Raw genomic sequence first — 21,176 nt, forward strand, 5'->3', positions numbered from 1 at the left:
CGTATAGTTTAAAAAATTATATATAACCCCTCAAGGTTTGAATTAAAGTGTGAAAATGACGAATATGGTCATTCGAAATGAAACCTTTTAAAATGTCAAAATCACCCTTGTTTAAAAATTAAAATGGTTGAACTAACAAAAATATAAAACATAATATACATAACACACTAACTCCGCATGGTTTTATATTTATCATATAACCCCCTTATGGTTTAATATTTTATCATATAATCCCCTTAAGATTTTCAAAATATACACATAACCCTCCTGTGGTTAATAAATAATTTTTAACTTTATATAGGGGTATTTTGACATTTTATATGAATCCGTTATGACATTTTAATTCAAATCATGAGGAGATTATATATAACTTTTGAAATCGTAGGGGGTTATGTACAAAAAAACTAAATCACAAGGAATAAATTGTAATTGCCCGAAAAATAAGGACAAATCGAAACCTCTTAGAACATGAGAACTTATGAGAACAACAAGGACTGGTTTTTTTTTTTTTTTTTTAACTACGTGCATCGAACTAAAGAATTTCAGACAAAACTACAACTTAAAATTTATAACTTTGGGATAGTAAAAAAAAAAGGGAGAGAAGCTAAAACAATTTCACCTGAGTTTTTTATATTTTTATATCTTGATTAACTGTTTGTTTTATTGAATCTTGCTTGATTCCCGTCACAAATGAAAAATATGATTAAACAACAACTGCATTATAATCAAAATAATAGTACGACCCAATACTAAAGAATGGAAATTAACATACAAAATGAATCCATATCTCCATAATCCAAAATGAATTTGGCAAATAGAGGGAACAAAAATAAAACCACAATTATAGGGTAAAAAAGAGGAAAATAATTAATTCTTCCGCATTTCAGCTTCAGGAACATAATTTGGCGACGGAAAAACAAAGGGAAACCAATAAAACAAAACTATTGGTCCAAAAAGTAAGCACCACAGATCGTAAGCCCTGTTCTGCTAGCATCAATGGACCAAGTGAATAACTGTTTTTCGGCCAAGGTACTTCTGGACAAGAGTCACAGGGCTTCACACGCGTCTCAGCCCATCACATAAATGTGATTGACTCCCAAGTCCAAGAGGTTTGCCTGTTTCCAAGCCTGTATCTCTACAGTAAATGGCCCGGGGACTTTCCTGGGCCTGGCCCCACATAGGTGTTGACCTTGACCCGGTCACTTCGTCCGCGGTGCAATGCTTCGATGGACTTCAAAACATAAATTAAAGGGTAAAGTACATAAAACCCCCCTGTGGTTAAGGAAATTGACACGAAACCTCCTCATTATTTAGAAACTCCCACTTAACCCCCCCTGTGCTTTGGCCTTGTTTGGATTTTACCTACTAACCGGCTGAGGAGCTAGCGAGTGATATTTACGCGACTTAATGGTAACTTGTATCTAGCAGAAACTCATTTCATTCCAATGTTGTCCTCCATGTCTCTTCCAAGCTTGCACCCATCATAGTTGTAGATCTGCAAATGAAAAATTTCGACAGAGAGATGCAAAACGAAGACCCAAAAACGTAAAGAGCTCAGCGCAACTTTGGATGGATCAAGAAAAGCTTTGGAGGGGCTAAATCAGCTATCATTTCAAGGAAGAATCCAAAAATGTCAAACTTCCAAAATTTTGGCGGTGGATCGAGAGACCTAAGGTACCAAAATCGGCGTTGTTTCTGCAACAATAATGCAAAGATTAAGGTAGTAGAATCCGAAAAACCATCAAAAGGTATGTTGTATTATGTATGTGAAACTGGTGCTTGTTCATTTTGGGCATGGTGCAACCCAATTAGTAGAGAGGGAGGCACTAATGAATCATCCTGCCAAAATCCATACGTGGAAGGGGTTTCATCAATTCGACCTGCAACCGCGGAAAGATTTATCATCTCTGGGCAAGGAATAGAAAGTAATAACTATAACATTATTATGGGATTACAATCGAAGATTCACAATGTCGAACCAACGATGGGGCTGATGAAGATGATGATGATGCTGACTGTACTTGTGTCTCTTTTGTCACTGGTCGTTATATGTATGAGATGAATTTTGGGCAAAAAGTGTAATGTTTGGCTGTTTGGCCGTGTAATAGAATCTGGAGTTGGGAAATTGTAGTGAAGTTGTTTCAATTTGGAGTTGATTTTCATGTTTGAATTATAAATGAGCGACTGAAGCTGCTTTTGTTCAAGACATTGAAAAAGCCTGCTTCTGGTGTGGGACATATATAGAAAAACCTGAGATACCCAATTAAATGCAATGAAGTTGTTATATTAAGTCATCAGATGCAAAGATATAACCAGCAATATTGATCTCCATAAACACTTGTCAGATTTAGTCATCTTCAGCAAAGATATGGCCAGTGATATTGCCATCCATATTACCACAGCTAGACATGATAAATAAGCGAAGACGTGCCATCCATAAACACAAAAATCAACTCATTACTATAACCATACCACAATGGTATCCTACCATAACATGGTCAAAAGGTTCACCAGCATAGCTATACAGTCACAAATACAACAGTCGATCAAAACATAGCCAATTTATCTGAGTACAATACCACAATGGCATCAGTCAACCAAACGATAGCCATAGTCAACGAAATCATTCACACAAAAACCATAATACAATATCCACGAGAGCAACAGTCAACCAAAAAATAACCAAAAATCTGAGTACAATGAAAAATACTGCAACATCCATCCATACCATAATGGCATCAGTACAGTCAACCAATAAAATGACATATTCTACTTGGCATAAGCAGTATTGTTAATCAATAAAATCAGAAAAACAGCTTTTCATTTTCTTGGTCTCTTGGAGCCACAATGTCGCAACCTTGACATCCTTGAAGTTGCAATAGGTTGCTTTCTCTTTGAGAATCTGCTTTGCTGGCTTTCTTGGTTGGTACCACCTATAGGCTGATTTGGCTCCTACACGTACCTCGTCATGGTTAGTATATATGTAAGTATATTCCAGCATCCAAAAATGTTTGGCCAGTACTCTCTAGTACCTGTGAAAGTGTAGTAGCAGTACTTGAGACGCTTACCTGAGCAGCAGAAGCTACGGATGTTGCATTTGAAGCTGTTTGACCAATTTTAGGTGCTTACAGTCCAAATCAAAATGAATTAGTATATAAGTAGCAACAAAACACACTAAACCATATTACAGTAGAGTGTAAAATGTTACATTACTTTGTAAAGTTTAGACTTAGGGTCAATCGCTGATTTGCAAGTACGTATGTTATGTCCAGTTTTCAAACATCTCCGATAGTAAACTGCAAGTCCTTTCCTACTTGCTTTCTGCTGATTTGTAGGCTCTTCTGGACCCTTCTTTCTCTGTTTTTTTGGCCTACCAGGCTGTTTTTTCACCAATGGTGGGTTCAGATATTGCATCTTGCTATCTACCCAGAACTGCTTCGAAGGAACGGGACCAATTGTGAAGTTGTAGGCCCTTAAATATGCTTCCCTATGGTAACAAGCATCAACATATTCCTCGAATTTCACCTTTCTGCTCTGAATGCAGGCAACCGCATACACGCAAGGAATGCCACTAAGCTGAAAATGACCACAGGTACAAGTTTTCAACTCCAAATTGACAACATTTGTCTTTCCATAGCCATCAACTTCCAAATTTCCATTTCCTTCGTAAACCGCAACACAATTTCTTGCCTTTATCTTAAGTTTCTCCAATTTCTCATAAATGTTTGGACATAAAGTTCTACCATGTTTCAGCATGCCCTCTCGTTTGGTTACCAACCTTTGCATTAATCTCCTCCGAATCCACTCTAGCATTGATCTTATTGGCTCCCCTTTAGCTTTTAAAATGTAATTATTCCATGACTCACTCATGTTGTTAACGCAAGTGTCACTCCTACAAGCTGTACTAAAATGAGCTCTATACTATAATTTTGGAGGCAACCGTTTGATCCATCCCGCAGCTGTTAGCTTGTCACCTTCCTGTGGGTCAGCCCTCTCAAGATTTGAAAGGGCAGTTTCATGCTCCGGCCTGCTTGCTGCTGCAGCTACCTCCCAAAACAGATCTCTAAGGTCTTGATCCTTGAATCTTTGTTTGAAGTTCTCGAACATATGTTTCAAACAGAATCTGTGCTCTGATTCAGGAAATAATTCTTCAATTGCATGGACAAGACCCTTTTGTCTATCTGAGATGAAAGTGTAAGCCACTCCTTTGTTTCCTCTTCCAATTTGGCTGATTAATTCCCACAAAAACCAACCCCAACTGTCGTAATTCTCAACCTCAACAACAGCAAAGGAAATAGGGAACATATTTTCATTGGCATCCCTACCCAAGGCTGTAAGCAGCTGACCTCCAAAGGGACTCTTGAGGAAGCAGCCATTTAGACCTATGATAGGTCTACATCCTTGTAGGAAACCATTTTTCAACGCACCTAAACCATAATATATCCTCTGAAATGTAGCCCTTTCCTCAATATTTCGCCTATCAATTTGCAATGAAATATGACTATCAGGATTGGAATTTTTTACAGTAACTACATAATCCCAAAGTCTGTAGTATTGCTCCATGTCATTGCCCCTGAGTGCCTCTAATGCTTTTTGCTTTGTCCTGGCAGTTTTTTTTTTACTAATGTCTAGCATGAACAATCTTCTTGTCTCATTCACCATGCCAGGAATACTATACCCAGGATCATCTCTCACTTTGGTTTGAAATTTATGACTCAGATATGTTGAGGTGGTATGTCGATTGCTGTAATCCCTGCCACAATGGTGATCTCCCTTAAGAGTCTTGATCATAAATGTCTTTGATCTCTGGATTCTGCTTGCATGAATCCTCCAACTACACCCCTTTGCACATTTAGTTGTGATTCGAGACCCCTCATTTCTGATGTACTTGTGCTCATATCCCTCCCTAATACCCCATTCCACTAAAACCTCTCTAAACTTATGAAAGCTGCTAAATTTCTGGCCAACCTTTAGTTCAAAGTACTATTTTCTAAACTCTTCATCCGCATTGAAGTGGCTGTAGACAAGGGTGCTTTCCTCATCAAAACCTATTCCTCTGTCAAACAGGTTTTCATCATCATCTACTGCCTCATTCCAATCCTGTTCCTGCTGATTTTGATGCTGTTGTTGATGTTCATCTAAATTAGCTTCTGGATTTTTGGTTGGTTGCTGATTTTCATGTTGTTTTTGGTGTTGTTCATCTAAATCAGCTTTGTTTGATGCTTTTGCCTGCTGATTTTCTTATTGCTGCTCAGAAGGAATACCAACCGAATTTGCAGATCCAATATTTATAGACGCCTGTGTTGATCCTTGACCATGTAAACCTGCAAATATATCATCATCTTCAGGCTGTTCTACTGCTTCTCTTAGCCAGTCAGGAAAATCTGAGTAATCCAGTATGATTTCATCTTCTTTTTCGCCTTCATGAATTGGTCTTTCTCCATAACAATCAGTCTGATCTGATGTTGGATCTCTCTCTGTCTGTGTTGTTTCTTCTGCTGATTTCCTTGTATGAGACTGCTGAAAGTCTGAGGATGTATCACCTTCTTCTTTGTCTTTAAATAACCGCCTGACTGATTTCCTTGCGCTTAACTTTACTCTTTGTGACTTGACTTTTTTATCATTTCTTGCCTTCTTTCTCTTGGACTTGTCACCAGCATCATGTATCTTCTCTTTATGTGGTCCCATGACAGTTGGATCTGACTTCATTTGTGATGACTTTTCTTCTCAGACGTCCTTTGCTTTGTTGTTAATGTCTGGAATGTCATTATTGTCCTCACTCTCAATTACTTCCTTGACCATGTCATCCTTGCCTTTAACAGTTGAGGACGAACTAATCTCAGCCTGCCAGGCATCATGATATGGAAGTGCAAGTATGCCATCACTAGTCATTCTCTTGTACAATAATTTTCCTTCCGAGGACACAACTTCAATGGGATCAGACCCCCTCTCAGCATATATGTGCATTTCTTTAAGCCCCTCATAACATGTTGTCAATAATTCGATGTCCATATCATCATTGATGCTAACCACACCAATATCAAGGTCATGAAAGGGAATAGAGTACCAGAAATTCATATTTGTAACGCCGTGCTCAATTGTTTGGTACATTTTTTGAAACTCAAATACGGATAATTCATCAGGGTCCAAATCACAAAATACCCTCACATGTTCGCCAGTGTATCTAATTCTCGGTTTCCATTTGAAATATCCACCATAATGCAAGTGTATGTCTACGGTCTGCCACGAATTATCTCCCATTTTTATGCACCTAATCCAAAGTAACCGAGATTATTTTACTAATTTCGTTTTCAAGTGTATCAAAAAACAGAGATTCATTTACTCATTTGCTTTTCAGATGTATCAAAAAGGACATGCAATATTTCATACACTCAGTTTCAAAAACATAAAAAATGAACAACAACACACTTATCTAGAAGGATGAAAAACATAATCAAGACTAGTATGGACCAATGAAAATTTGATTACTTCACAAAAACTCATATTTTTTTGCAGTATATTGCAATTTTTTAAATAATTGCACCCAAACATTTTCAGAAAAGCTTCTGACTAAGCCAAATCTTGACATTTTGCGTATTGTTATAAAAAAGCAAAAAAAGTTCCCACAAACATTGTCGGAAGACTGTCGGAAAAGCTTCTGACCAAGCCGAAACTGACATTTTGCAATATTTACCAAATTTTAAAAACAAATTCCCACAAACATTGTCGGAGACACTTCTAACTAAGCCAAACATGGTGGTTCTTTTACCAAGTTTCAAAATATCCCCAACAATTTAGTACCAAAACACCTGCCATCAAACAAATCAACTCGTCTAATGCATAAGGTTCATATATGTATTTTACCTGGTTCAGATATGCTCAATGCATTGCGACTCTCGACCGATCTACACATAAATGCCGATCCATCTGCACTGAAGCACCGACCGATGTTCTTGGCTGTAGGTTTCCCGATCCGCAGCACACAAACACCTTCTTTTTGGAATTAGGTTTAGGGTTTCTCTCTCTGAACATGAAATGTATCTCAAGCCCGACAGATCTTCACCATAACTCGCACCGCTCAGCAATACAGTTACCTTCTTCTTCGTTATAGGTTTAGGGTTTCTCTCTTAGTTTCTTTCATCCGCTCCAGATTGACTCATTGCATCTGTAACTTTTCACATATTATATATGAGGGTATTTTTGGTATTTCATATTATTACCGGCTCCCCAGCCGGTTAGCAGGTAAAATCCAAACAAGGCCAAAGCACAGGAGGGTTAAGTGGGAGTTTCTAAATAATGAGGAGGTTTCGTGTCAATTTCCTTAACCACAAGGGGGTTTTATGTACTTTACCCTAAATTAAACATGGGCAAACTTCTTAAGAATTCACGATGTGGGCGGAGATAATTTCTACTCTTAAGCTATTGAGCTAGACCCCTAGGCAAAACCTTAAGGTAGAGAAGTAAAAGAGCAGGGGAGGGAAAACCGGCCTTCTCAGTCAATTATTCTAGCAGAAATTCAAAGATTGAAGAATCCGAGGATGCTGCAAAAAGCTAAGGAGGAGCAAAGTTTAGGTACTTCCAGGATGGGTTATTATCACTTTATCCCCTTAAAACTATATTACTATTATCAATTTACTCTCTAATATTATCTTTTAGTCACTTCACTCTTATAAGTAATTCAATTCAACATGTTAACAAATTCTAAACAAAAATACCTTTTTATTTTTTTATATTATTACATTATTATTATCACTTATTAATAGTATGAGAACTTCCACTAGAAATAAGACCACAAAAATAAAAAAGAAAGCATATGAATACGAAGCCATTAACAAAGATATGGAGTGGCAATAGCATGTAGAGGATGTTTTCTGTGAACTGTGATACCAGATGCTTCAGTCATGTCCAGATCCTCTGGCTTGATTCCATCAGGCAATGCAAAATTAAATTTGTTGACCAATTTTGCCAATGCAAGTTCATTTACGGATATGGCGAAGTTGATACCCGGGCAAACCCTTCGTCCAGAACCAAAAGGAATTAACTCAAAGTTAAGGCCTCGAAAATCTATTTTGGAATTCAAAAACCTCTCAGGTTGAAATTCCTCAGGGTTCTCCCACAGAATGGGGTCTCTTGCAATTGCACTAGCATTCACCAACACTAGTGTGCCTGCTGGTATATCACACCCCATTATTTTGATGTCTCGAGTTGATTCTCGAGGAACCAGTAATGGAGCAGGAACATGACATCGTAGAGTTTCTTTAATCACTGCTTTTGAGTATCTCATCTTCTCCAAATCATCTTGAGCTATTTCTGGTTTTCCCTGGGTCACTTCTCTTACCTCAGCCTGTAATTTCTGCAAGGTTATAGGTTTCTTTAGAAGTTCTGACATTGCCCATTCCATAACTGATTGTGTTGTGTCAGTTCCATCGCCAAACATGTTCTGCATAACGGAATGAAAGAAAGCGTTGCTTTAGAACATGCATAGATGCTTTTTTTTTTTTTAATCTAAATTTCCAATTTCAAAAAAAATTGGCACGTTTGCACCCAAGTAATAAATTTGTAGTAGAGTTGAACTTGTCAAAAGATTAATAGGTTTAGGTACATGTAAATTTAAAAGTTACCATGTTATACATTTATTAAGTTTAATGCACGTCAAGTTTTTTGCATCACTGGACAGATAACAAATCCTTAAACCTTATCGTTTTGGAAACATTAAATGGTCTCAAGTTTAAGTGCATAAAGTTCGGTTAACCCAAGCAACCATTGAAGATATTTTTTTTTTTTTTGAAAATTGTTTACAAGAGAAGGTATTCAAATACTTGGGATGAATTTTTCTTTTAATCTGATAACAAGGGAAGGTATTCAAATATAAGGGACGAAAATGAGTGTGATTACATACATTCATAGTAATTTTGATATAAATTAAATATACTAAAGAGTGTATATATATAGAGTTGAGTGGTAATTTTAGAATTTTTATAGTGAGTCAACCCTTTTTGTATGTTTACTTAATATCCTGACCTCTTGTTTGGTATGCAGTAATGTCCAAAATAAAAAGGTCTTCTACCCAAAATGGCAGGGATAAATATTTATCATTATTCATTCTTCAATATTTAGTGTGATCAATATTTAGATGTCAGAATAGAATACAATTAATACATATTTGACTTAATTATCCTAGATATGTTTATGACTTTTATTTTTTGTTCAAGTATGTTAATCTTTTGTTTACATGGAATTCGCACATTTTTTGCTTTCAGAATCTTTTGTTTACATGGAATTTCTACTATGGAATCTTTTGTTTTTATTTTTTTTATGAAATTCAAAAAAAAAAATTCCATACAACTGTTGGACAGAATCAGGTCAAACCTGATGAATCCGAAAAAAAACAGGTCGAATTTAGGTCACCCACAGGTTGACCTATTAACCCGTTTATGAATTAAAAATAATTTAATAAATATAAAAATGTTTTATCTAACTAAACTAAGTTATTCTTTTTTTTTTCCAAAGGCATTAACCACTTAATCTTAAATGAATTTGTTTAACTTATGTGAAGTTGGAATCATTATGTTTGGACAAAAGATGTATTACATTATTTTCTAATTTTATAGTATCTTAATTTATTTTAGATATAGTTTGGGATAAAAACACTTTTACGGTATTTTAATTTATTTCAGATCTGGTATGAAATTGTTTTATCGAGATTTTTATTACTACTTCATTATGCAACTAGTCTTGTGTGAAATTAGTTTTGTTAAAAACTACAGTGGTAAATTAGTAAATTGAAATTATGTTTCGGGTCATTTGGGTGATCAGCCAACCCGAAAATTTTGGGTTCAGATCAGGTATCCTGACCCGTTGCGAGTTGACGGATCGTGTTCAGGTCAGTGGATTGTCAACCTGACCGGTCAACCCATATCTGACCCGATTGCCATTCACAAGATTTTATGTTAAAGCAAGGAAAAAAATAAAAAAATGAGTCAAACTCAAACATAAACTGATCAAACCGGACAAACCTGGTAAAACTCCAACAGTTGAACAGCCTAGCCACTAGAAATTTTTTCCCTTTATATAATTGGTATTATTCAAATTTTCTAATTATAACTAAAATAAGAAAATATTTAATTGAATTACTGGTTGAACCATTAAGGCATGAACCAAAGGCTCATCCGCTTCATTCAACCATCCGAGTTTAATAATATTGAATTCAGTAAATCTTACAAACCAAATAGATTTTGATCTTGCACATCGGAGTAGAGTAGAAGAATGCCATTTAATAAGTTGTCATGTCCAAGTCAAATAAACTAAAAACATTTGTATGATAGCACCAAACAAAATCTAAACCTTCCAGCCTAGTGCAAGTCACTACCTTCAAAACTAGTACTAGATGATTTATTACTAATAAACATAGTTCTTTTCAGAGTTGAAACTAATTATAAATTCTCATAGTGCGATGCAATTAAAGAGATGGGGAGAGATCTAATTTACCAGGATGATGGCTTTCATATCATCGCGGCCAAGAGCGAAGCCGATAGTGCTTTCCTTATTAACCTCGATCAGAATGTCCACAAAGTCTAGGCATCTTGCCTCAACGGAATGGTCATTTTCAGCCTCACCTTTCCTCTTATTTATGTGCTCTTCTATCACACCCTCAAGAAATTCATCAATCAGCTTAACAAATTTCTCCACTTTCAAGTCCAAACCATTGAAACGATTAACCCATGAAAGCCAAGGAATGTAGTCTCCTACATCAAAAACACCCATTAACTCAACAAAAACCCTCAAATTTTCCATAATTTTCCTCCCTTTTTCTTCCGCACTATACTTCCTCCCCAGGGCAACCCTACAAATTATATCATTTGTGAGAGTTACAAATATTTCAGTTAAGTTTACAGGTGAAGAAGAACACATCTGGCTGATCTTTTTGATCATGAGTGAAGTCTCTTCTTCTCTAACATGCTGATATGACTGAACCCTTTTGTTACTCAAAAGATGCAGCACACAAATGCTTTTGGCTTGTCTCCAATACTCACCATACGGTGTAAATACTACGTCCTTACTTCCGTAGAATAGTCTGTCTTTAACGCTCGATTTAGGCCTGTTTGAAAAAACCAGATCATGGGTTTTCATGATCTGGCTAGCTGCATCAGCGGAAGAGGCTACCAGCACTGGCTTGCTTCCAAAATGAAGTAGCATGAGTGGGCCATATTTTCTTGACAATGATTGGAGGGATCTGTGCGGAAGCAAGCCAAGCTGGTGAATATTTCCAATTATTGGGAGCTTTGGTGGAGATGGTGGTAGCTTTTTTTGGGGTTTAGAAGCAGCATAGAACCATTTCAAAAGGGCTAGAAGGAATACAACTGAGCAAACTGAGAAAAATAAAAGATCAAAAGAGAACGCCATGGTGTATATGATCTTATGTTTGCCTATTAATGGGCTACTCTTCTTATATAAGGTTACAGACTGCTTTTAGAATTGAAATCCCAATTATACACCTGACAACATTAGGACCAGAAATGTACATTTAATTATTTAGTACGAGGGATGATTTAAGCCCGAGAGTATTATATGTCGGAGGATGAATTAGATAATATAGATAAAAATAATGTAAGTGGGGGATTTTAAATTCAAAACCTGTCACTGCACTTAATGATAAAAAAAGTAAGGAGCCCACACATTACACAGGACAAAATTAATTGATTGGTCTCTGATTTATCTTTTGGAGCTATGGTATTTTTGTCCGATTTATATTATTGGTCTTTGATTTATCTCTTTGTTGGGTGTGGGCCAGCATATTTGTGGGCCAAACCACACAAAAACAAACACGCAGGTTTCCATTCTTAAAAGGAGGAAAAAAGCTTCGGCCACAAGACTGAAAAACCGAGAAAAATATAAGGAGCAGCCGCAAGAAGACTTTTCTTCTTGTGAGAAGATTTCCAGCCGCATAATTCAAGAGAGAAACAAAGAGAGAGAAAGGGTGAGAGCTAGAGAAAATTCTTTGCAACTTTGAAACCTCAATTGAAAGGTGATTTAAAATTTGATTGAGATAAAATTTTATTCATGCGATCCTCTTGTCAAACTCTATTCATCTATTTGTTTAGATTTTGGATTCTTCTTGTTTGGTAATATCCTTTCAAACCCACTTATTTGACGGTTGTAATTTTTTAGGGTGATTTTATAGTAATTTCATTTAATTGGTATTGGTGATATTATTGTCATTCGAATACTTTCAGGTAGATCTGTATATTTTCATTATTGTGATAGTAGAGCTTTTTACTGAACTAGATCTCGTGATTTTTCTCAATTTGGATTTTTCACGTAAAAATCTTGGTGTCCTGTGCCTTTTATTTTTCCTACATTTTATTATCATTGTTGGCATTATTACTTGGTGATTTGGTTTATTCCTATTTTAACTAGTATTTGGAAAAAGAGATATTTGTTTTGAGCAAATTCTGATATTGTGTTCGTTTATCAGTACCCCTCTCCCAACGCTCTTGGACCTATGGTATTGGAATCATGGAGAAAACTCCTTCGTGAAAAAATAACCATTCACATTTTGCAAAATTTGATTCCAAGAAATAGGAAAAAGACGTTTAGCATAGCATATCTTTTTGCTCCTTGGATGAAGAAAGCCGGAACATCGAATATTCCATTTCGGCCATAGCCCACAGCCGGCAGTTGATTCTCCTTGTTGCCACGCACGTCTTATCAAATTATGTAACAAAAGTTCAACGGTTAGGTACCAAAATAGGCAACGCCGTCTAGGTTGCCACAATCAATTATAGCTATCATTTTGTGTCTTTGAAGAAAATTTGACATGCAATTTTCATATTTTCAAGTTTGAACTAATGTTTGCCAATCCTAAGACTTATAAGTCTTGGAAAGTTGAGAGGTCAAGGGTTCAACCCTTACCTTTGCTAAACTTGCCACTTAATTGTAACTGTCACCTTCGGATGGCTTTCTTCGACGGGGTTTTCCGTCGATTCTCCCTCCCCTTAGATTAAATTAGAGTAGGTTATATAACTATTATCGTTGCGACAAAAAAAAAAAGTTTGAACTAATGTTTAATAGTATAATGCACCATATGCTTGTGACTTGTGAGTTTGGATTTTCTTTCGGAATTTTGAGGAACTAATATTTGGAAATTTTATTAATTAACTTTTTCTACCAAGGCACGATATTCTTCAACTCTAGAAATATTCGAATATAAAGTATTACCTCGTTTGACAAAAAAAAAAAAAGAGTATAGAGTATTACCTCATGAAATGTATTACCATGAGCTGATTAAGCTGTAATTGGTTTATGTTCATAATACTGGCTTCTGTAGGTGAGTGTGATGGGACCATCACAGATCAAACCACGTGATTTGAAGATTATGAGTTTTATCTATAGTAAATTTGACAATTGTTACGCCTTTCAAAAACTAATGATTAGTCTAACTCATTGGATAATCAAAAGATTTTGCTTTACTTGGTTTTATTTGTTATACAATAAAATTTCTGCTCCAAAACGCTATATATAGCATTTGAAGCTATGCTAAGATGGAATAGCCCCATGGCACTCTCTCTGCACTCGTAATATCATAGAGTAATCAAATCATCAAACCATTCATAGTTTGCATAATAGCCCCCAAGAAACAGCAAAAAAAGGTTTTGCTGATAAAAGTAGTTCCTTGACGCAATTATGCACTGCAACATCTTATCAAATGAAAGAAGTACAGTTTTCCAAAATCAATCATAGGGAATTTGAACTGTTATTCCTTCGAAACGAGGGATTTAATTACAATTTTCTGTTGTTACAAATTTTCAACTGTTAGATACAGAAAGCATCCTCCTCTCTGATGTTCCCAAATTGATGCAAATTCTACATCCAACTCAGAGTTATCCTGCAGCTGAACTGTTGGATAGACATAATAAGAGATAACTCAGAATACAAACCTTTTTTAATTATTGATCAGTAGCTTAAATACAATTTGCCAACACTAGATATTTGCTGTCTGGTTATTTGGAGAATAGATCAGTATAAGGTCCACATTTATACTTGAAAAGATAGGTAAAGAAGGCCTCTAACTTGTATACCAGTTTTGCCAATGCAAGCTTGTTGATAGCCACAACAAAGGTAGTACCAGGGCAACCCCTGCGTCCAGCACCAAATGGAATTAACTCAGAGTTAAAACCTCTCTGGCTGAAATTCTGCAGGCTGATTCCAAGCAATGATCTCGTGCAATTGCCCAAGCATTTACCATTACTGCTGCACCTGCTGGTATATCATACCCCATTATCCTAACGTGTTTAGTTGATTCTCGACGAACGAAATAATGAGATTGAAGTATGAAGTCGTAAAGTCTCCTTAATCACTGCTTTCAAGTACTCCATTTTGTCTAAATCATCTTCACTGATTTCTGATTTTCCTTCAGTTATTCGTCTTACCTCAGTTTGCAATTTCTCCAGGATTTTGGGGTGCCTCACAAGTTCAGTCATTGGCCACTCCATATTGCATCAGTCCTGCACCAAACACGTCCTAATCATGGGATTTGAAAAAGAAAAAGGAAATGCTGTTTTATTGAAAACAATGACATTCAAAGTTGAAAAAAAATGACATTCAAAGTTGAAGAAAATGACATTCAAACACATCTTTTCTATTTCAAAGTTGACGTGGAATTATATGATTGTTTATCTGAAAGTTAACGTTGAATTGTATACCATAACAAAACAAAACTAATAGGGTAGCATAATAATTTGTTCTCTTTTTTTGATATTGATTTTATCTCTTACCCTGCAATTAAAAAAATCTAAAAAGTGTGTTAGATCACCTCTTTAGTTTAGATGAGTTTGTCTTCCATCTAACTCCTTATACAACCCATTTAGATTCCCCCTCTCTCCTAGAATAGGATAGTATAAATGTAGCTAATTGACAAAAAAAAAAAAAATTCTAATTACGCAAAACAAAATGTTTAACTCCAGGTACAAGTAGAATATAATTTTAGTCTTCTACAAAATACTGTTTATTACTAAAGCTCTGTATGGATTAGATATTTTTAGACCTGATTTTCATAAATTTTACTATAACAGTATATATGAAAAAATTGTTACTATAGTTTTTTATTGGACTGTTTTTAGAATTTTAAATATTATTGTTGGGATATTTGTAATATAAAAATCCCCCCTACCTCCACCCCTGCCCTCCTCCTCTCTTCTCTCTCACTTTTTCTCCCTTTCCTTCCTCCCGTCTCCCTTAACTTCTTCAAAATTAGGAAATGAAAGAAAGCCCAATTTTATTTTTCTTTTTTTAAGTGCTATAATTGGCTATTTGCCTAATCTTGAAGAAGCATAGGAAGAGTAAGACCAAGATAAGGAGAAGAGACAATGAAAAATCCAAAATGAACAAATTAGCAATGAAAATGCAAAGGTCCTTGATTAGCCTCTTGTGGTTATGGTTGTGTTTAAATAACAAATCCATGCGTGTGGCTTGACTCTTGAATATTTCAAACACATATTAATGTACAAAAGTATTTTTTTTTTGAGGAGAAACAAAAGAGTAAGTTGTCTTTGTCAATAATAAATCTTGAAGATTACCATCGGAATTGAACCCAATCAAAGTTTTACTTACACATATATATTCCTTGTTCAAATTATGTTTGGTTCAATAATGGAATTACTTCATACACGTGAACACAGCAGTATAAATATGTAGTCATCGATTAATAATGGAGAATTACTTAAAGGTTGGTCTATGTGATGGTGGATAATAAGAATTGAACACGACAATAGAGAAGGAAAATAAACTGAACAAAGAAGAAAAAAAAATAAAAGACAAGAAATTACAATTAATGGGAATTTGGCACCGATTTTTGTTATTTTATTTTCCCAAGTAATTAAAAAGATAAAATTACTAGATAAAATAAAATAACTATAGGATGGGATAAGGGTTCCTAATAAACTGAAACTCTTACCCAAACCACCTACTAGTGGGTAGTGCTAGGTTTAGGATTTTATTGAAACCCTAGCAAGAAAAATAACACCCTCCTTGCCTTTCTTTCATCTGCCTCCCTAAAGCAAGAGCCGTCAGAGAATAGAGAAGGAGAAGCAGGCGACACTGTCAATTGATCAGACGACTAGGCACCTAAATCTATAAGTCCCGAGTTCACGCAAAATTCCTCTTTTAAGTTTTAGTAGTTGAATTAATTGTCCTAGAAATTTTACGAATATGGATTGTTGCTATATATATATATATATATATATATATATATATATATATATGTAGATACATATATTTTTAGAAAGATTCATAAGTGGATCCATAGGAATAGGGTGTTAGATTTGAATCTGTGAGTAAATAGGTTGCCCAAATCTGGTGCAGGAAAAATAAAAACAAAAATAAAAACAAAACAAAAAAAAAAGGGAAGAGAAGAGCCGCTGCTCTGTTTTGGCTAGGCGTTGCAGCAACGCCTCACACACAAAAAGGGAAGAGTGGGGGGCCGCCATCGCTGGCGGCAGAGAAAGAATTTGCAAAAGTTGGCATTTCGGCCAACCCAAGACCAAAGCAAAAAAAAAAAAAAAATTTTGAAGAGGATGTCGCCAGCACTTGCTGGCAACAATGAACAAAAGTCATGGTTGGGGTTCAACTCGGGGACGGAGAAAATTTGGCAAATTATACAGGGGCCAAAACATTATATAAATGTAGTAAATGTGTAAAAACTAAATTTTAAATTATAAATTATAGTTTATCGTGGGTATTAAAAATTCAGGACCCAATTTAAAATAATTGTTAGAATTGAAAGGTTAGTCATGTAAAATTATACTTAGTTAATTACGTATAGGATACTTAAATGGAAATCTAAAAACATTAGCTCCATTTGGATTAGCTGATTTTAAGGGTGTTTTTGAAAAAATTTACTATAGCAGTGTATATGAAAAATTTTTACTTTAAAATTTTTTTGAAGTATATTTGATATATTGTATAGACGAAATGTTTTTTGAATTATTGCATATTACTGTAACATTGTATTTGAAAAAATGGTCAATCCAAACAGAGCGATTGTAATTTAGTCGTATTAAGCTAAATTGGACAAGGTGAGATAAGTTTTAAATGGTTAAACGAAATGCTTAAAATAATAATAATAATAATAATGCTGATAATAATACTAATAATAACACTAATGATAATAATCCTAGTAGTAAATAATAATGTTGACGATAACACTAATAATAGCGATAACAATAATAATGAATAATTATAAATTATAAATATGTATAATAAGATAATAGTCAAGATAATAAACATGATTAGGAATAATTATTTTCTTTTAAATCATAAAACTTTACAAAAAGGAGAACTTTCCAAATTAAGAAACTTTCTAAAAATAGAAACTTTCGAAATTAGGAAACTTTCCAAAAATGAAAATCGTCCAATTTAGGGAAAATGCTGTTAGAGTTCATACAATGGTCTAGACACGAATCTTCGACTTACTCAGAGTTTGTATGTTATGTATTTATAGGAAATAACAACTAATTAGGAAGCCTATGCATTTGATAGGTACGTTACCAGTTTAAGAGAGCTAAGGTAGTTCCACTCGAGCAGCTGGATAAAGGTAGGTGGTACTTACCCTTCTGAGATTTCAAAGGTGCAAAAATGAAAGTTTCGTTTTCAATCTTGTTTTGTTGTGTTGACTCGCAACATATTTGATTAAATGCTTTACTTGGATATTGATGAAGGTTATATTTTTATTATACAAAAATGAACCATGTGACTTATTTGAAATGTTTTGATATGTTACCAAACGAGTTGAATCTTTTATGAAATCAAAGATTTGTGTATATGACGTGTGGAATGAATTTTTGACAAGTAAAACTCAAAACAGTCATGGAATAGAGGGTAGGGACTATAGTCCTGCTTAATCGTCATGGTAGTCTGGTATAAAGTCTGACCGATTGACAAAGTCATGGTAGCCTGGTATAGAGTCCGGCCGATTGACAAAGCCAGGCTACGTCTGGCCGGTTGGTAAGGTCATGGTAGCCTGGTATAAAGTCCGACCGATTGATCCATGTATAAAAAGAGGTCAATCGGTAGTCATGAAACCTATTGGTCGCCCATCTAGAAGGGGTTTAATCTCTAAACTGAGTACTCAGTAGTCGGTCATCACATGTACTTGTTATGAGCTAATATGAAATGATTTATGAGTTGATATGGAAGGATTTATGAACTGATCTGAAATGAGACCTATGAACTGATTTGTGAATTGATTTATGAGTGGATATGAAGAGACTTGTGAATTGAGATGAAATGATTTATGACTTATGATTTTCCATATTCATTTATCAATAGGGTACTTTTAAATTGCTTGCCACTTGTTACTACTGATTGCTTTATAAACGACGTTACTTTCAAAATTATGGATGTGATTGATGCGCAAATGATTTGCTATATATCTATATGTATGTATCTATAAAATTACGAGTACATGATCCAACAGAGGGGTAGTTATTATCTACTGGGCGATTTGTCGCTTAACCCACTTTTTACCATCCTTGCAGATTCTGAAGAGTATGAGTTGGTTTACGTGGAAGACCCTGAGGACGACTTTTGTTAGCTTTAAGTGAATAGAAGTTGGCAGGCTAGCTACTTCTAGTTGTTAGTCTTATTTATTTTCGATTCCGCTGTTTCCATTAGAAAATAAATGTACGAACATATTGGATATTCGTAGACTACTTTTTTATGAGATTTGTACTGCACTTTATTTTAGTTATATTATTTCGTACTTTTGAAGTTTAGACTAGTTAAATGATGCCTTGTATTCTTTAGTGGGATTTGAGAATACGACGGATGTCACGTGACGGGCACGTACGGGCTCGGGGCGTGACATGAACTATCATCTGAAAGAATATACAACTCAAACTATTAATATTAAGTTATAATTCAAAAAGATATACAGAAGCTAAAATGAATTTGGCTTAATGCCATTTCTCACCAAGTAATTTAATATTTTGTCCTTCCTTCTGTGTGATCGTGGGGGAGGTTTAAGGTTCAAAGCTCAAAGCTCAAAACTCCAAGTTGATTGACTATTTCAAATTTTCAATTGCATGCTTTGCATATCGATGCAGATCAAATCTCTTTTTTTCTGCAATTAAAGGTAGAATATCATTCGACTATTACCATTATCATCAGCAGATAACATTCTGATAAGCATTGCTTTGTTAATTGTGCTACCACAACTGAGGATAATGCTAATTGGTGTATACAATCAATGCTTCATGCCTCCTCAATAAAACTAGTTACAGGGGGGAGGTGGGAGCAAAGAGCAAATAACAGAAATTTATTGTGGTACCTAAGGATAAATTAATATACCAAACATCAATATTAGATATCCACTGGCTGGATCTTTACTGAATAAATCAGTATAAGGTCCATATTTATACTGGAAAGGATAGGTAAAGAGGGTGTCTAACCAGAATGTGGAATAGCTACTGCAAACAGAGGATTTTTTCTATGGATAGTGAGACCAGTGGATTCAGACATGTCCAAATCCTTTGGTTCAACTCCATCAGGCAATGCAAAATCAAACTTGTGTACCAATTTTGCTAATGCAAGCTCGTTAACGGCCACAGCAAAGGTAGTACCCGGGCAACCCCTTCTTCCAGCTCCAAATGGAATTAACTCAAAGTTAAAACCTCGAAAATCGATTGTACTGTTCAAGAACCTCTCTGGCTGAAATTCTTCAGGCTGATTCCAAAGCGATGGATCTCGTGCAATCGCCCAAGCGTTCACCATTACTCGTGTCCCTGCCGGTATATCATACCCCATAAGTTTAACGTGTTGTGTTGATTCTCGAGGAACGAGTAGTGGGATTGGCGTATGAAGTCGTAAAGTCTCCTTGATCACTGCTTTTAAGTAGTCCATTTTGTCTAGATCATCCTCAGTGATTTCTGGTTTTCCTTGAGCTACTTGTCTCGCCTCAGTCTGCAATTTCTCCAAGATTTTTGGGTGCCTCAAGAGTTCGGTCATTGCCCATTCCATAACTGTGTGTGTTGTATCAGTCCCAGCAGCGAACATGTCCTAATCATAGAAAGCGAAGAAGAAAAACAGATGTTGCTTAATTGAAAAAGAAAATCTCATTGAAAGTTGAGAAACTAATATGAGGAAAACATTTGTAAGAAGTTTAGCTCATCAATGGTGAACATCATTAAATACAGATAAAACAGTTTGGTTTGGCATTGTATCAATTGATGTGTTAAAGCTGAAGTATGTAATATTCCTCAGCCTGCTAATATACAAATAAGTGGTGCATAATACATACTGCATACTGAATTTTAGTTGTATACACAGTTCATCAAATAGTATAATTTTGTTCTACCTTCGAACAAGCTAAAACCTTCATGGTTGAAATTTCTGTAGGAAAAGCTCTACTTGTTAATGCCTATGATCCTTTATCCAAATGTACTTATCCGTGGAATGAATTACTATGAAAAACCGTCCAACATGCAAACCAGTAGAGAGGAAATTAATTCATTGAAAATTCTTTAGCAGACCCCATCTGCTTGACAATAAATTTACACTTATTTACCAGTTATTGTACTGGCTTCTAACATGTATGTGTGAGATAGAAAATAATTGGAGAACGTATTTTCAAGATTAAATTTGTGAAAACCATCGCCATCCAAACTAACCTTTATTCATTTAAAAAACTAGACACAAATTACACTTTGACTCCCTATGGTTTAGTACTTTTTTATATAACTCCCCTATGGTTTCGAAAACTATACATAACCCCCATCACGATTTGGACTAAAATGTCAAAGTGACGAAATTTGTAATCCATAACGGAATCAACTAAAATATAAAAAATACTCCAATGTAAAGTTAAAAATTATTTATTAACCACATGAGAGTTATGCATATATTTTGAAATCCATAAGAGGGTTATATGGTAAAGCACAAAAGTATAATGTGGTTATATAATAAAACATAAAATTATATGGGGTTAAAGTATCATGCATATTATATTTCTATATTTTGATCATTTCAACTATTTTAGTTTTTAAATGAGACTAATTTTAATATTTTCATAGGTTCCGTTATGAATGATAATTTCTTTCACTTTGACACTTTAATCAAAACTATGAAAGGATTATATATAGCTTTTAAAACTATAGGGAATTATGTGAAAAGTAACTATACCA

At 35.1% G+C, this 21,176-nt stretch overlaps 3 protein-coding genes across 3 annotated transcripts in view; all 3 read right to left on the reverse strand.

Moving 5' to 3' along the window:
- Nucleotides 1–2,641: 2,641 nt before the first annotated feature.
- Nucleotides 2,642–11,460, reverse strand: LOC113741918 (norfluorocurarine oxidase-like). Its single transcript, XM_027269576.2, has 4 exons — nucleotides 10,489–11,460; nucleotides 6,865–8,440; nucleotides 3,069–6,271; nucleotides 2,642–2,952 (listed from the first exon to the last, which is right to left on the reverse strand). The coding sequence occupies exons 1-2, from the start codon at nucleotides 11,401–11,403 to the stop codon at nucleotides 7,829–7,831; spliced, it is 1,527 nt and encodes a 508-aa protein (XP_027125377.2). The 5' UTR covers nucleotides 11,404–11,460; the 3' UTR covers nucleotides 2,642–2,952; nucleotides 3,069–6,271; nucleotides 6,865–7,828.
- LOC140005455 (uncharacterized) lies at nucleotides 3,922–4,791 on the reverse strand. The gene has a single exon (XM_072046447.1). It carries the CDS (start codon nucleotides 4,789–4,791, stop codon nucleotides 3,922–3,924), a length of 870 nt encoding a protein of 289 aa, XP_071902548.1.
- A 7,700-nt stretch (nucleotides 11,461–19,160) lies between the features above and the next one.
- Nucleotides 19,161–21,176, reverse strand: part of LOC113741773 (norfluorocurarine oxidase) — a 3,522-nt gene continuing 1,506 nt past the window's right edge. The window contains exon 2 of the mRNA XM_027269395.2: nucleotides 19,161–20,052. Within this exon, the coding sequence (XP_027125196.1) occupies nucleotides 19,441–20,052 (612 nt within the window). The 3' untranslated portion in view covers nucleotides 19,161–19,440. The remainder of the gene's footprint in view (nucleotides 20,053–21,176) is intronic.

Source organism: Coffea arabica, chromosome 4e, assembly GCF_036785885.1.
Source record: "Coffea arabica cultivar ET-39 chromosome 4e, Coffea Arabica ET-39 HiFi, whole genome shotgun sequence".
Classification (NCBI taxonomy): Eukaryota; Viridiplantae; Streptophyta; class Magnoliopsida; order Gentianales; family Rubiaceae; genus Coffea; species Coffea arabica.

What these genes read in the sequence shown, in the direction of transcription:
- LOC113741918 (XM_027269576.2), bottom strand. Translation starts at nt 11,403, where the DNA reads ATGGCGTTCTCTTTTGATCTTTTATTTTTCTCAGTTTGCTCAGTTGTA. An exon ending in ATATGAAAGCCATCATCCTG is followed by an intron (nt 8,441 to 10,488) that starts GTAAATTAGATC and finishes TCCGTTATGCAG; the next exon opens with AACATGTTTGGCGATGGAAC.
- LOC140005455 (XM_072046447.1), bottom strand. Translation starts at nt 4,791, where the DNA reads ATGATCAAGACTCTTAAGGGAGATCACCATTGTGGCAGGGATTACAGC.